This window comes from Hyla sarda, unplaced genomic scaffold (genome assembly GCF_029499605.1).
Source record: "Hyla sarda isolate aHylSar1 unplaced genomic scaffold, aHylSar1.hap1 scaffold_669, whole genome shotgun sequence".
NCBI classification, from domain to species: domain Eukaryota; kingdom Metazoa; phylum Chordata; class Amphibia; order Anura; family Hylidae; genus Hyla; species Hyla sarda.
The window spans coordinates 170457-183170 of record NW_026610685.1 but is presented as its reverse complement, the minus strand read 5'-3'; the positions used below and the strand labels follow the sequence as shown (position 1 = coordinate 183170).

General features: G+C 48.0%; 1 protein-coding gene across 1 annotated transcript; it reads left to right on the top strand.

Moving 5' to 3' along the window:
* Positions 1 to 3887: 3887 nt before the first annotated feature.
* DVL2 (dishevelled segment polarity protein 2) lies at positions 3888 to 12506 on the top strand (the record flags this gene model as incomplete). The annotated part of the gene is made up of 14 exons (XM_056554322.1): positions 3888 to 4101; positions 5541 to 5689; positions 5793 to 5899; positions 7739 to 7865; positions 9040 to 9130; positions 9212 to 9281; positions 9387 to 9526; positions 9607 to 9683; positions 9774 to 9841; positions 9920 to 10054; positions 10130 to 10279; positions 10751 to 10927; positions 11015 to 11239; positions 11320 to 12506. Coding segments are annotated over 14 exons (2173 nt in total), but the record flags the coding sequence as incomplete, so codon positions are not given.
* Positions 12507 to 12714: the final 208 nt, after the last annotated feature.

Sequence of the window (12714 nt, the reverse complement as noted above, 5' to 3'; positions counted from 1 at the left end):
CCCCCATATCTGCTCTTACATATCCTTCTGTAGTATACCCCCATATCTAGTGTGTCAATTATATCCCCCCCCCCATATCTGCTCTTACATATCCTTCTGTAGTATACCCCCCATATCTGCTCTTACATATCCTTCTGTAGTATACCCCCATATCTGCTCTTACATATCCTTCTGTAGTATACCCTCATATCTGCTCTTACATATCCTTCTGTAGTATACCCTCATATCTGCTCTTACATATCCTTCTGTAGTATACCCCCATATCTGCTCTTACATATCCTTCTGTAGTATACCCTCATATCTGCTCTTACATATCCTTCTGTAGTATACCCCCCATATCTGCTCTTACATATCCTTCTGTAGTATACCCCTCATATCTGCTCTTACATATCCTTCTGTAGTATACCCCCATATCTGCTCTTACATATCCTTCTGTATATACCCTCATATCTGCTCTTACATATCCTTCTGTAGTATACCCTCATATCTGCTCTTACATATCCTTCTGTAGTATACCCTCATATCTGCTCTTACATATCCTTCTGTAGTATACCCCCATATCTGCTCTTACATATCCTTCTGTAGTATACCCTCATATCTGCTCTTACATATCCTTCTGTAGTATACCCTCATATCTGCTCTTACATATCCTTCTGTAGTATACCCCCATTTCTGCTCTTACATATCCTTCTGTAGTATACCCCTATATCTGCTCTTACATATCCTTCTGTAGTATACCTCCATATCTGCTCCTACATATCCTTCTGTAGTATACCCTCACATCTGCTCTTACATATCCTTCTGTAGTATACCCTCATATCTGCTCTTACATATCCTTCTGTAGTATACCTCCATATCTGCTCTTACATATCCTTCCGTAGTATACCCCCATATCTGCTCTTACATATCCTTCTGTAGTATACCCCCATATCTGCTCTTACATATCCTTCTGTATTACCCCCATATCTGCTCTTACATATCCTTCTGTAGTATACCCCCATATCTGCTCTTACATATCCTTCTGTAGTATACCCCCCATATCTGCTCTTACATATCCTTCTGTAGTATACCCCCCATATCTGCTCTTACATATCCTCCTGTAGTATACCCCCATATCTGCTCTTACATATCCTTCTGTAGTATACCCTCATATCTGCTCTTACATATCCTTCTGTAGTATACCCCTATATCTGCTCTTACATATCCTTCTGTAGTATACCCCCATATCTGCTCTTACATATCCTTCTGTAGTATACCCTCATATCTGCTCTTACATATCCTTCTGTAGTATACCCCCATATCTGCTCTTACATATCCTTCTGTATTACCCTCATATCTGCTCTTACATATCCTTCTGTAGTATACCCCCATATCTGCTCTTACATATCCTTCTGTAGTATACCCTCATATCTGCTCTTACATATCCTTCTGTAGTATACCCTCATATCTGCTCTTACATATCCTTCTGTAGTATACCCCCATATCTGCTCTTACATATCCTTCTGTATTACCCCCATATCTGCTCTTACATATCCTTCTGTAGTATACCCCTATATCTGCTCTTACATATCCTTCTGTAGTATACCCCCATATCTGCTCTTACATATCCTTCTGTAGTATACCCCTATATCTGCTCTTACATATCCTTCTGTAGTATACCCCCATATCTGCTCTTACATATCCTTCTGTAGTATACCCTCATATCTGCTCTTACATATCCTTCTGTAGTATACCCCCATATCTGCTCTTACATATCCTTCTGTATTACCCTCATATCTGCTCTTACATATCCTTCTGTAGTATACCCCCATATCTGCTCTTACATATCCTTCTGTATTACCCTCATATCTGCTCTTACATATCCTTCTGTAGTATACCCTCATATCTGCTCTTACATATCCTTCTGTATTACCCCCATATCTGCTCTTACATATCCTTCTGTAGTATACCCCCATATCTGCTCTTACATATCCTTCTGTAGTATACCCGCATATCTGCTCTTACATATCCTTCTGTAGTATACCCTCATATCTGCTCTTACATATCCTTCTGTAGTATACCCCCATATCTGCTCTTACATATCCTTCTGTAGTATACCCCCATATCTGCTCTTACATATCCTTCTGTAGTATACCCCCATATCTGCTCTTACATATCCTTCTGTAGTATACCCTCATATCTGCTCTTACATATCCTTCTGTAGTATACCCTCATATCTGCTCTTACATATCCTTCTGTAGTATACCCCCATATCTGCTCTTACATATCCTTCTGTAGTATACCCCCATATCTGCTCTTACATATCCTTCTGTAGTATACCCCCATATCTGCTCTTACATATCCTTCTGTAGTATACCCCCCATATCTGCTCTTACATATCCTTCTGTAGTATACCCCCATATCTGCTCTTACATATCCTTCTGTAGTATACCCCCATATCTGCTCTTACATATCCTTCTGTATTACCCTCATATCTGCTCTTACATATCCTTCTGTAGTATACCCCCATATCTGCTCTTACATATCCTTCTGTATTACCCTCATATCTGCTCTTACATATACTTCTGTAGTATACCCCCATATCTGCTCTTACATATCCTTCTGTATTACCCTCATATCTGCTCTTACATATCCTTCTGTAGTATACCCCCATATCTGCTCTTACATATCCTTCTGTATTACCCTCATATCTGCTCTTACATATCCTTCTGTAGTATACCCTCATATCTGCTCTTACATATCCTTCTGTAGTATACCCCCATATCTGCTCTTACATATCCTTCTGTAGTATACCCTCATATCTGCTCTTACATATCCTTCTGTAGTATACCCCCATATCTGCTCTTACATATCCTTCTGTATTACCCTCATATCTGCTCTTACATATCCTTCTGTAGTATACCCCCCATATCTGCTCTTACATATCCTTCTGTAGTATACCCTCATATCTGCTCTTACATATCCTTCTGTAGTATACCCCCATATCTGCTCTTACATATCCTTCTGTATTACCCTCATATCTGCTCTTACATATCCTTCTGTAGTATACCCCCATATCTGCTCTTACATATCCTTCTGTAGTATACCCCCATATCTGCTCTTACATATCCTTCTGTAGTATACCCTCATATCTGCTCTTACATATCCTTCTGTAGTATACCCTCATATCTGCTCTTACATATCCTTCTGTAGTATACCCCCATATCTGCTCTTACATATCCTTCTGTAGTATACCCTCATATCTGCTCTTACATATCCTTCTGTATTACCCCCCATATCTGCTCTTACATATCCTTCTGTAGTATACCCTCATATCTGCTCTTACATATCCTTCTGTAGTATACCCCCATATCTGCTCTTACATATCCTTCTGTAGTATACCCCCATATCTGCTCTTACATATCCTTCTGTATTACCCCCATATCTGCTCTTACATATCCTTCTGTATTACCCTCATATCTGCTCTTACATATCCTTCTGTAGTATACCCTCATATCTGCTCTTACATATCCTTCTGTAGTATACCCTCATATCTGCTCTTACATATCCTTCTGTAGTATACCCCCATATCTGCTCTTACATATCCTTCTGTAGTATACCCTCATATCTGCTCTTACATATCCTTCTGTATTACCCCCCATATCTGCTCTTACATATCCTTCTGTAGTATACCCTCATATCTGCTCTTACATATCCTTCTGTAGTATACCCTCATATCTGCTCTTACATATCCTTCTGTAGTATACCCCCATATCTGCTCTTACATATCCTTCTGTAGTATACCCCCATATCTGCTCTTACATATCCTTCTGTATTACCCTCATATCTGCTCTTACATATCCTTCTGTAGTATACCCCCATATCTGCTCTTACATATCCTTCTGTAGTATACCCTCATATCTGCTCCACCTTCATATACTCCTGTATTACCCCCATATCTGCTCCTCCTCCTCGTTCCTTGTATATTACTCTTTATTTTCTCAAACAGGCACCGTGTACTATACTCATTGGTCACCATCTTGTCTCTACAGGGTGGTGAAGGAGGAGATCTCGGATGATAACGCTAAGCTGCCGTGTTTTAATGGCCGTGTAGTGTCCTGGGTGAGTGTGCGATAACCTCCATAGTCTATTCTGAATCCTCATGTATGAATAAATCTCTAAGTGTAAATTTTACAGAAAATACGGAGAGAAAACGTAAGAAGTGACTGGTTGAAGAATAAAAGAGGAGGAAAATGTTAAATATTCAGGAGAAAAGTCCAGAAATTCAGAAGAGAAAATATAGAAAAAAAGAAAATCATAGAAATATAGGAAAGAGGAAAATTCATCACGATTCAGGGATAAATAATATAGAAAAGAGGAAAATTAATCACGGTTTAGGAGAGAAATATAAAGAGAAATTCATCACGATTCAGGGGAGAAATAATAGAGAAGAGGAAAATTCATCACGATTTAGAGGAGAAATAATATAGAAAAGAGGAAAATTCATCACGATTCAGGGATAAATAATATAGAAAAGAGGAAAATTAATCACGATTTAGAGGAGAAATAATATAGAAAAGAGAAAATTCATCACGATTCAGAGGAGAAATAATATAAAGAAAATTCATCACTATTTAGAGGAATATAGAAAAGAGGAAAATTAATCACGATTCAGGGGAGAAAAATAAAAAGGAAAATTCACGATTCAGGGGAGAAATATAGAAAAGAGGAAAATTCATCACGATTTAGAGGAGAAATAATATAGAAAAGAGAAAATTCATCAGGATTCAGGGGAGAAATACAGTGGTCCCTCAACATATGATGGTAATTTGTTCCAAATGAACCATTGTTAGTTGAAACCATCTTATGCGGAGGGATCCGTGCAGTAATATAGAAAGATATACTCCTGTGTCCCTGCCTCTCCGGACAGTCACCGCTACCCTGGATGTCGCTCTCCATCATTGTCGTTGCGTCCCCGCTGCTTCGAACCATCACCGCTGCCTGGGATCATCGATCTTAATTGCAGTCATGTCGCTGCAAACGCCGCTCCTATTGGATGACGCGATGGCGTGCGCAGCGACGTGATGACGATGGAGAGCGACAGCCATGCAGGGGTCCTGAAGAGGGCGGTCCCAAGCGTCGGGGACAGGTGAGTGACGCTCACTGCAGCACACGGGGCACCTTTTAAACGGCTATCTGGCGGCAGCTGAAGCAGTCTGCGCTGCCGGATAGCCGTTTATGCGATGGACCCGACAACATCAACATATGATGCTTTTGTATGAGAGGCCATCGTATGTTGACATTATCGTATGTCGGGGCCATCGTAGGGGTGGTCACTGTATAAGGAGGAAAACTCATCAGGATTCAGCAAAAATAATATATAAAGGGTAAAATTCATCACTAATAATAATAAATAATATAGATGTATCAGGTAATTGTCGCCAATTCTACCATAACTCGGCATGAAATGTAACTGGATGCAGCAGATTGAATAAATATATGTATCTCAAAAATATAAGGCTATCCTGCTTCTGCTCTATTAACCCTTCCTTCTTTGTCAGCTGGTTTCTGCAGAGAGTTTACCCCCCGAGCAGTCTCCACCACCGCCTCCAGATGTGCGGCCTGAACCGTCCCCGCTCCCTCCTCCGCTGCCCCCGCCCCCTGCAGAGAGAACCAGTGGCATTGGGGACTCGCGGCCGCCCTCCTTCCAGTGAGTGTATTTTTATGTACATGTAATAAGTATATTATACTCCCCTCCATGTAGCGGTTATACTGTACTTTTGCTTGGACCCTGCAACTTTTTCTTTTCTCAGTCCCAACGTGTCTGACAGCGCTGAGAACCTGGACCAGGAGACAGAGACAGAGTCTGTGGTGTCTGTGCGCCGGGAACGGCCGCGGAGGAGAGAGAGCGGAGACCCAGGTGAGGGGGGCCAAGGTCATGTGTCTACCTGAGGATTTAAAGGGGAGAGGGGGTAAGCACTTGTGATCTCTGGAATTCGTGGGTAATAGAGGGTGGTAAGTACTTGTGATCTCTGGGGTTGGGATGGGTCATGGAGGGTGGTAAGTACTTGTGATCTTTGGGGTTGATGGGTCATAGAGGGGGGTAAGTACTTGTGATCTTTGGGGTTGATGGGTCATTGAGGGGGGTAAGTACTTGTGATCTCTGGGGTTGGGATGGGTAATGGAATGGGGTAAGTACTTGTGATCTCTGGGGTTGGGATGGGTCATGGAAGGGGGTAAGTACTTGTGATCTCTGGGGTTGGGATGGGTCATGAAAGGGGGTAAGTACTTGTGATCTCTGGGGTTGGAATGGGTCATGGAGGGGGGTAAGTACTTGTGATCTCTGGGGTTGGGATGGGTCATGGAATGGGGTAAGTACTTGTGATCTCTGGGGTTGGGATGGGTCATGGAGGGGGGGTAAGTACTTGTGATCTCTGGGGTTGGGATGGGTCATGGAAGGGGGTAAGTACTTGTGATCTCCGGGGTTGGGATGGGTCATGGAGGGGGGTAAGTACTTGTGATCTCTGGGGATGGGTCATGGAAGGGGGTAAGTACTTGTGATCTCTGGGGTTGGGATGGGTCATGGAGGGTGGTAAGTACTTGTGATCTTTGGGGTTGATGGGTCATAGAGGGGGGTAAGTACTTGTGATCTTTGGGGTTGATGGGTCATTGAGGGGGGTAAGTACTTGTGATCTCTGGGGTTGGGATGGGTCATGAAAGGGGGTAAGTACTTGTGATCTCTGGGGTTGGAATGGGTCATGGAGGGGGGTAAGTACTTGTGATCTCTGGGGTTGGGATGGGTCATGGAATGGGGTAAGTACTTGTGATCTCTGGGGTTGGGATGGGTCATGGAAGGGGGTAAGTACTTGTGATCTCCGGGGTTGGGATGGGTCATGGAGGGGGGTAAGTACTTGTGATCTCTGGGGATGGGTCATGGAAGGGGGTAAGTACTTGTGATCTCTGGGGTTGGGATGGGTCATGGAGGGTGGTAAGTACTTGTGATCTTTGGGGTTGATGGGTCATAGAGGGGGGTAAGTACTTGTGATCTTTGGGGTTGATGGGTCATTGAGGGGGGTAAATACTTGTGATCTCTGGGGTTGGGATGGGTAATGGAATGGGGTAAGTACTTGTGATCTCTGGGGTTGGGATGGGTCATGGAAGGGGGTAAGTACTTGTGATCTCGGGTTGGGATGGGTCATGAAAGGGGGTAAGTACTTGTGATCTCTGGGGTTGGAATGGGTCATGGAGGGGGGTAAGTACTTGTGATCTCTGGGGTTGGGATGGGTCATGGAATGGGGTAAGTACTTGTGATCTCTGGGGTTGGGATGGGTCATGGAGGGGGGGGTAAGTACTTGTGATCTCTGGGGTTGGGATGGGTCATGGAGGGGGGTAAGTACTTGTGATCTCTGGGGTTGGGATGGGTCATGGAAGGGGGTAAGTACTTGTGATCTCTGGGGTTGGGATGGGTCATGGAAGGGGGTAAGTACTTGTGATCTCTGGGGTTGGGATGGGTCATGGAGGGGGGGGGGGTAAGTACTTGTGATCTCTGGGGTTGGGATGGGTCATGGAAGGGGGTAAGTACTTGTGATCTCTGGGGTTGGGATGGGTCATGGAAGGGGGTAAGTACTTGTGATCTCTGGGGTTGGGATGGGTCATGGAAGGGGGTAAGTACTTGTGATCTCTGGGGTTGGGATGGGTCATACATGGGTAAACTCTGGGGGGTCCTGCCTGCGACTGATTACTGTCGCCTCCGTTGCAGCGGTTGGACGAGCTCTGAACGGTCGCACTGATCGCCATCTGTCCGGTTACGAGTCGTCCTCCACTCTCCTGACCAGTGAGATAGAGACCAGTATCTGTGATTCAGAGGAAGATGACACTATGAGCAGGTACGGCTATGTGCTCCCAGCATGCACTGCTCTGTGTGGTGTCTATTAACCTGTCCACCATGCTCTCTTCTCCACCTGCAGCTCTTTATGGGACCACTAATGTGCATGTCCGGGGTACGTTGTCACTTTACACACTACTCTGTGCTCCCAGCATGCTCTACTCTAACATGTCAGCTGTTACCAATAATCTACATATCTGTGCTCCCAGCATGCACTGCTCTCCTCTGGGGGGGTGAGATGTCTGTGCTCCCAGCATGCACTGCTCTCCTCTGGGGGGAGATGTCTGTGCTCCCAGCATGCACTGCTCTCCTCTGGGGGGGTGAGGTCTGTGCTCCCAGCATGCACTGCTCTCCTCTGGGGGGGTGAGGTCTGCGCTCCCAGCATGCACTGCTCTCCTCTGGGGGGGGGGGGGGGGTTGAGGAGGAGGTGCAGTCTGTGCTCCCAGCATGCACTGCTCTCCTCTAGGGGGGAGGGTGATGTCTCTGCCCCCAGCATGCACTGCTCTCCTCTGGGGGGTTTGATGTCTTCTGTGCTCCCAGCATGCACTGCTCTCCTCTGGGGGGGGGGGGGGTCAGGTTGAGGTGATGTCTGTGCTCCCAGCATGCACTGCTCTCCTCTAAGGGGGAGGTGATGTCTCGGCTCCCAGCATGCGCTGCGCTCCTCTGGGGGGTTGATGTCTTCTGTGCTCCCAGCATGCACGGCTCTCCTCTGGGGGGGGAGTAGGTAGTAGGTGATGTCTGCTCCCAGCATGCACTGCTCTCCTCTGCGGGGGGGGGGGGGGGGTGTTGATATCTATGCTCCCAGCATGCACTGCTCTCCTCTGCGGGGGGGGGGGGGGGGGGGGGGGGGGGTGTTGATATCTATGCTCCCAGCATGCACTGCTCTCCCCTGGGGGGGAGTAGGTAGTAGGTGATGTCTGCTCCCAGCATGCACTGCTCTCCTCTGCGGGGGGGGGGGGGGGGGTTTGATGTCTGTGCTCCCAGCATGCACTGCTCTCCTCTGGGGGAGAATAGGTAGTAGGTGATGTCTGTGCTCCCAGCATGCACTGCTCTCCTCTGGAGGGGTGGGATGTTTGGTCCTCGAGCCGAGGCTGTAATGTGCGGACATTTTGGGGGGGGGGGGGAGGGGTGATTCTTGCTTTTGGCTCCTCATGTTGCTTCTCTTGATACCTCAGGTTCAGCAGCTCCACTGAGCAGAGCAGTGCATCTCGTCTGCTGAAGCGTCACCGCCGGAGGCGTAAGCAGCGTCCGCCGCGCTTGGAGAGGGTGAGCAGAGCGTGTGGAGGCCGGTAACATAACCCTCTTCCCCCCCTGCACAGTTTTTATAGCTCCTGTGCTGTCTTACAGGCATCATCGCTCAGCAGCGTGACAGACTCCACCATGTCCTTGAACATCATCACCGTCACCTTAAACATGGGTGAGTGCGGCCCCATGTGTGCACTGTTCTGATGTGTGGGGCCCTGTGTCATGTATAAAGGCAATACCCCCCTCCTCCTTACATTGCTCTCCATCTTGTCTCCAGAGAAGTATAACTTCCTCGGCATTTCCATTGTGGGGCAGAGTAATGAACGCGGTGACGGAGGGATCTATATTGGATCCATAATGAAGGGCGGAGCGGTGGCAGCTGACGGAAGGATCGAGCCAGGGGACATGCTGCTACAGGTGAGTTCTCCACCTCCCCACCAAACACTGTCTTGTCATGGCCTTGTCCCCGTCACGGCCTTGTCCTGTTTCTCTTGCAGGTGAATGATATAAACTTTGAGAACATGAGTAACGATGATGCAGTGCGTGTCCTGCGGGACATCGTCCATAAACCTGGGTAAGTGGAGGCGGGTGGAGTTGGCGGTATTGTGGGGTCCGTCATGGCAGCCTCTGGATGGCGTCATTGCTGTCACTTCCTGTATTTCAGGCCAATTGTCCTGACGGTGGCCAAGTGCTGGGATCCGTCTCCGCAGGGTTACTTCACGTTGCCGCGCAGTGAGTGCCGCCCTCAGTCTTAGATTCCTGGTCTCCTCCACCATCCATCACTCTGATACATTCTTCTTCTCTTTACAGATGAGCCCATTCAGCCCATTGACCCTGCAGCCTGGGTGTCTCACTCTACAGCCATGAGCGGTTCCTTCCCTGTGTATCCGGGTAGCGCATCCATGAGTAGCATGACCTCCAGCACGTCGGTGACAGAGACTGAGCGTAAGTGAGCTCTATACATTGGTCCTGCATGTTGTTACATGGCTAAAGCTCTCCTAACTGTTTCTCTCTCTGCAGTCTCTCACGCCCTTCCACCAGTATCTCTCTTCAGCCTCTCTATACATACAGATTTGGCCTCTGTTGTTAAGGTCATGGCCTCTCCCGAATCCGGCCTTGAAGTTAGAGATCGTATGTGGCTGAAAATCACAATCCCCAATGCTTTCCTAGGTGAGTGACCTTGATGTCTTCTCGGGGGTGTTGGAGGGAAGAAGGTTCTGAAGGAGGGGGAGGTTGGAGGGCAGAAGGTCCTGAAGGAAGAGGGAGGTTGGAGGGAAGAAGGTTCTGAAGGAGGGGGAGGTTGGAGGGCAGAAGGTCCTGAAGGAAGAGGGAGGTTGGAGGTAAGAAGGTTCTGAAGGAGGAGGGAGGTTGGAGGGCAGAAGGTCCTATACGATGTGGAGTGTCCATGATACACTCTCATAGGTTGGTGGGCAGTGCCGAAGAGGAGGTGAGATTGCAGGGGGATGGGCCTTGAAGGAGGTGGAGGGAAGACAACATTTAGATAGAGGAGTGGGGCCATTCATTCCAGTGTCCCTCTCTTCCATTGGTTCCATTGTATCCTCAAGTAGCTTAGTGGGTTCTGGTAGATCATGGGTGATGTAGAATAGGATTGTCTTCATGTGTCTTTGTGCCCGTCCTCAGGGTCAGATGTGGTGGACTGGCTGTACCACCATGTTGAAGGCTTCCAGGACCGACGAGAGGCTCGTAAGTTTGCCAGTAACTTGCTGAAGGCCGGATTCATCCGTCACACGGTCAATAAGATCACGTTCTCGGAGCAGTGTTACTACATCTTCGGTGACCTGACCAGCTGTGAGAACTGTGAGTGTCCTCGGTGTGTCTCAGTAGGGCAACTGCACCCGTCTGAGGACTTCACTATAGTTATGGTTCTCCTCTGGTTTCTTACAGATATGGCGAATCTCTCCCTCAATGATAATGACGGATCGAGCGGAGCTTCTGACCAGGACACCTTGGCTCCTCTGCCTCTCCCAGGAGCATCACCCTGGCCTCTGCTGCCCACCTTCTCGTATCAGTATCCTGCCCCTCATCCATACAGTGCCCAGCCGCCGGCCTACCACGAGCTGTCCTCCTATAGCTATGGTCTGGGCAGTGCAGGGAGCCAGCACAGTGAGGGTGAGTGTGCACATTGAGGGCCTCAGCATCTGCTCATCAATATCTGGATTTCTATAAGACGTGTGTCCTTTCCTTTACAGGGAGCAGGAGCAGCGGCTCCACACGTAGCGATGGTGGTCGTGGGGTTCAGAAGGAGGATCGTTCTGCAGGTGGAGGAGACTCAAAGTCCGGCTCTGGTAGCGAGTCTGAATACTCCACCCGGAGCAGCCTGAGGAGAAGTGGGGACGGCCCTCCCAGTGAACGCTCCGCATCCATCCGCTCTCAAGCCGGGCCTCACCACCCCCCCTCTGTGCACTCGTATCCTGCTCCGGGGGTCCCACTCTCCTACAATCCCATGATGCTGATGATGATGCCGCCCCCTCCCCTCCCACCACCGTCCTCTTGTCCTTCCTCTTCTGTTCCTCCTGGAGCTCCGCCTCTAGTGCGCGACCTGGCATCGGTTCCTCCTGAGCTAACCGCCAGCCGCCAGTCCTTCCACATGGCCATGGGCAACCCCAGCGAGTTTTTTGTGGATGTCATGTGATTAGGGGGGGAGGAGTTGTATGTTCTTGTGGTCATTAACACTAATACATTTCAGTCATCTAGACGAGCGTCCACAATGTTATACGCGATGACCAAAACGATAGGATCCCGATGGTGAGGAGACGGCGGCTCTTGTCCTAGAGACGTCTTCTCCTCTGATCTGGTACTTAAGGACGAGAAGGTCCTCATGGGACTCTGCCTTACACTAATTGTATCCATGCACATGTATGACATAGAGCAGACGGTACGGGTGCCCGCCGCCCCCTTATTATGAAGTATTGTTTTATTCCTCCATATTAGCAGTGTTTTATTCCTCCCCTGTGGCGGGGATGATGGTCGCTCCTTCCGCGGGAGTGGGAGGTGTACGAGCGTTTTAAAGCTTATGTTACTGACTTATTTTATAACACTATGTAATGCTGTGGCTGTGAACTCGATGGCTCCTTCTCCCTGGGATCACAGATGGTGCAGATCCTTCCGCCTGGAGTACCTCGTGACGATCCCTTATGGTGATGCTGCGATTGGCTGGACGGCTGTGCTCTTGTGTACCCAGAATGTGACCCGTGCCTTGTAGGAGAGAAGTATGTGACCCCAGGGTGTGGGCGGGCGTGGTGCCGCCCAGCGTGGGGACTTAAGTGCCTCAATTACTTTGCTTTTTATGGTATTTATTACTTTTTTTAGTGTATAAACCAACAATAAAATGTAAACAAAAAAGTATTTTATAACCAAAGTGTTGGGTGTTGTGATGTCTGACCGTGGTGAACAACCGGCGGCTCCAGTCCCAAACCCGGGGCCCGTGTGTCCCAACTTTGTCTTCTGGTTGTTTAGTATGAGTACCACCTAGTGGGCCGGTACCAGGCATTATTACCAATTGGTACACATTATATTTTTTTGTTTAGTATGAAAAGCAAACTGTCTGGTACGGACCCTAACCCCTTAAGGACCAAGCCAATTTT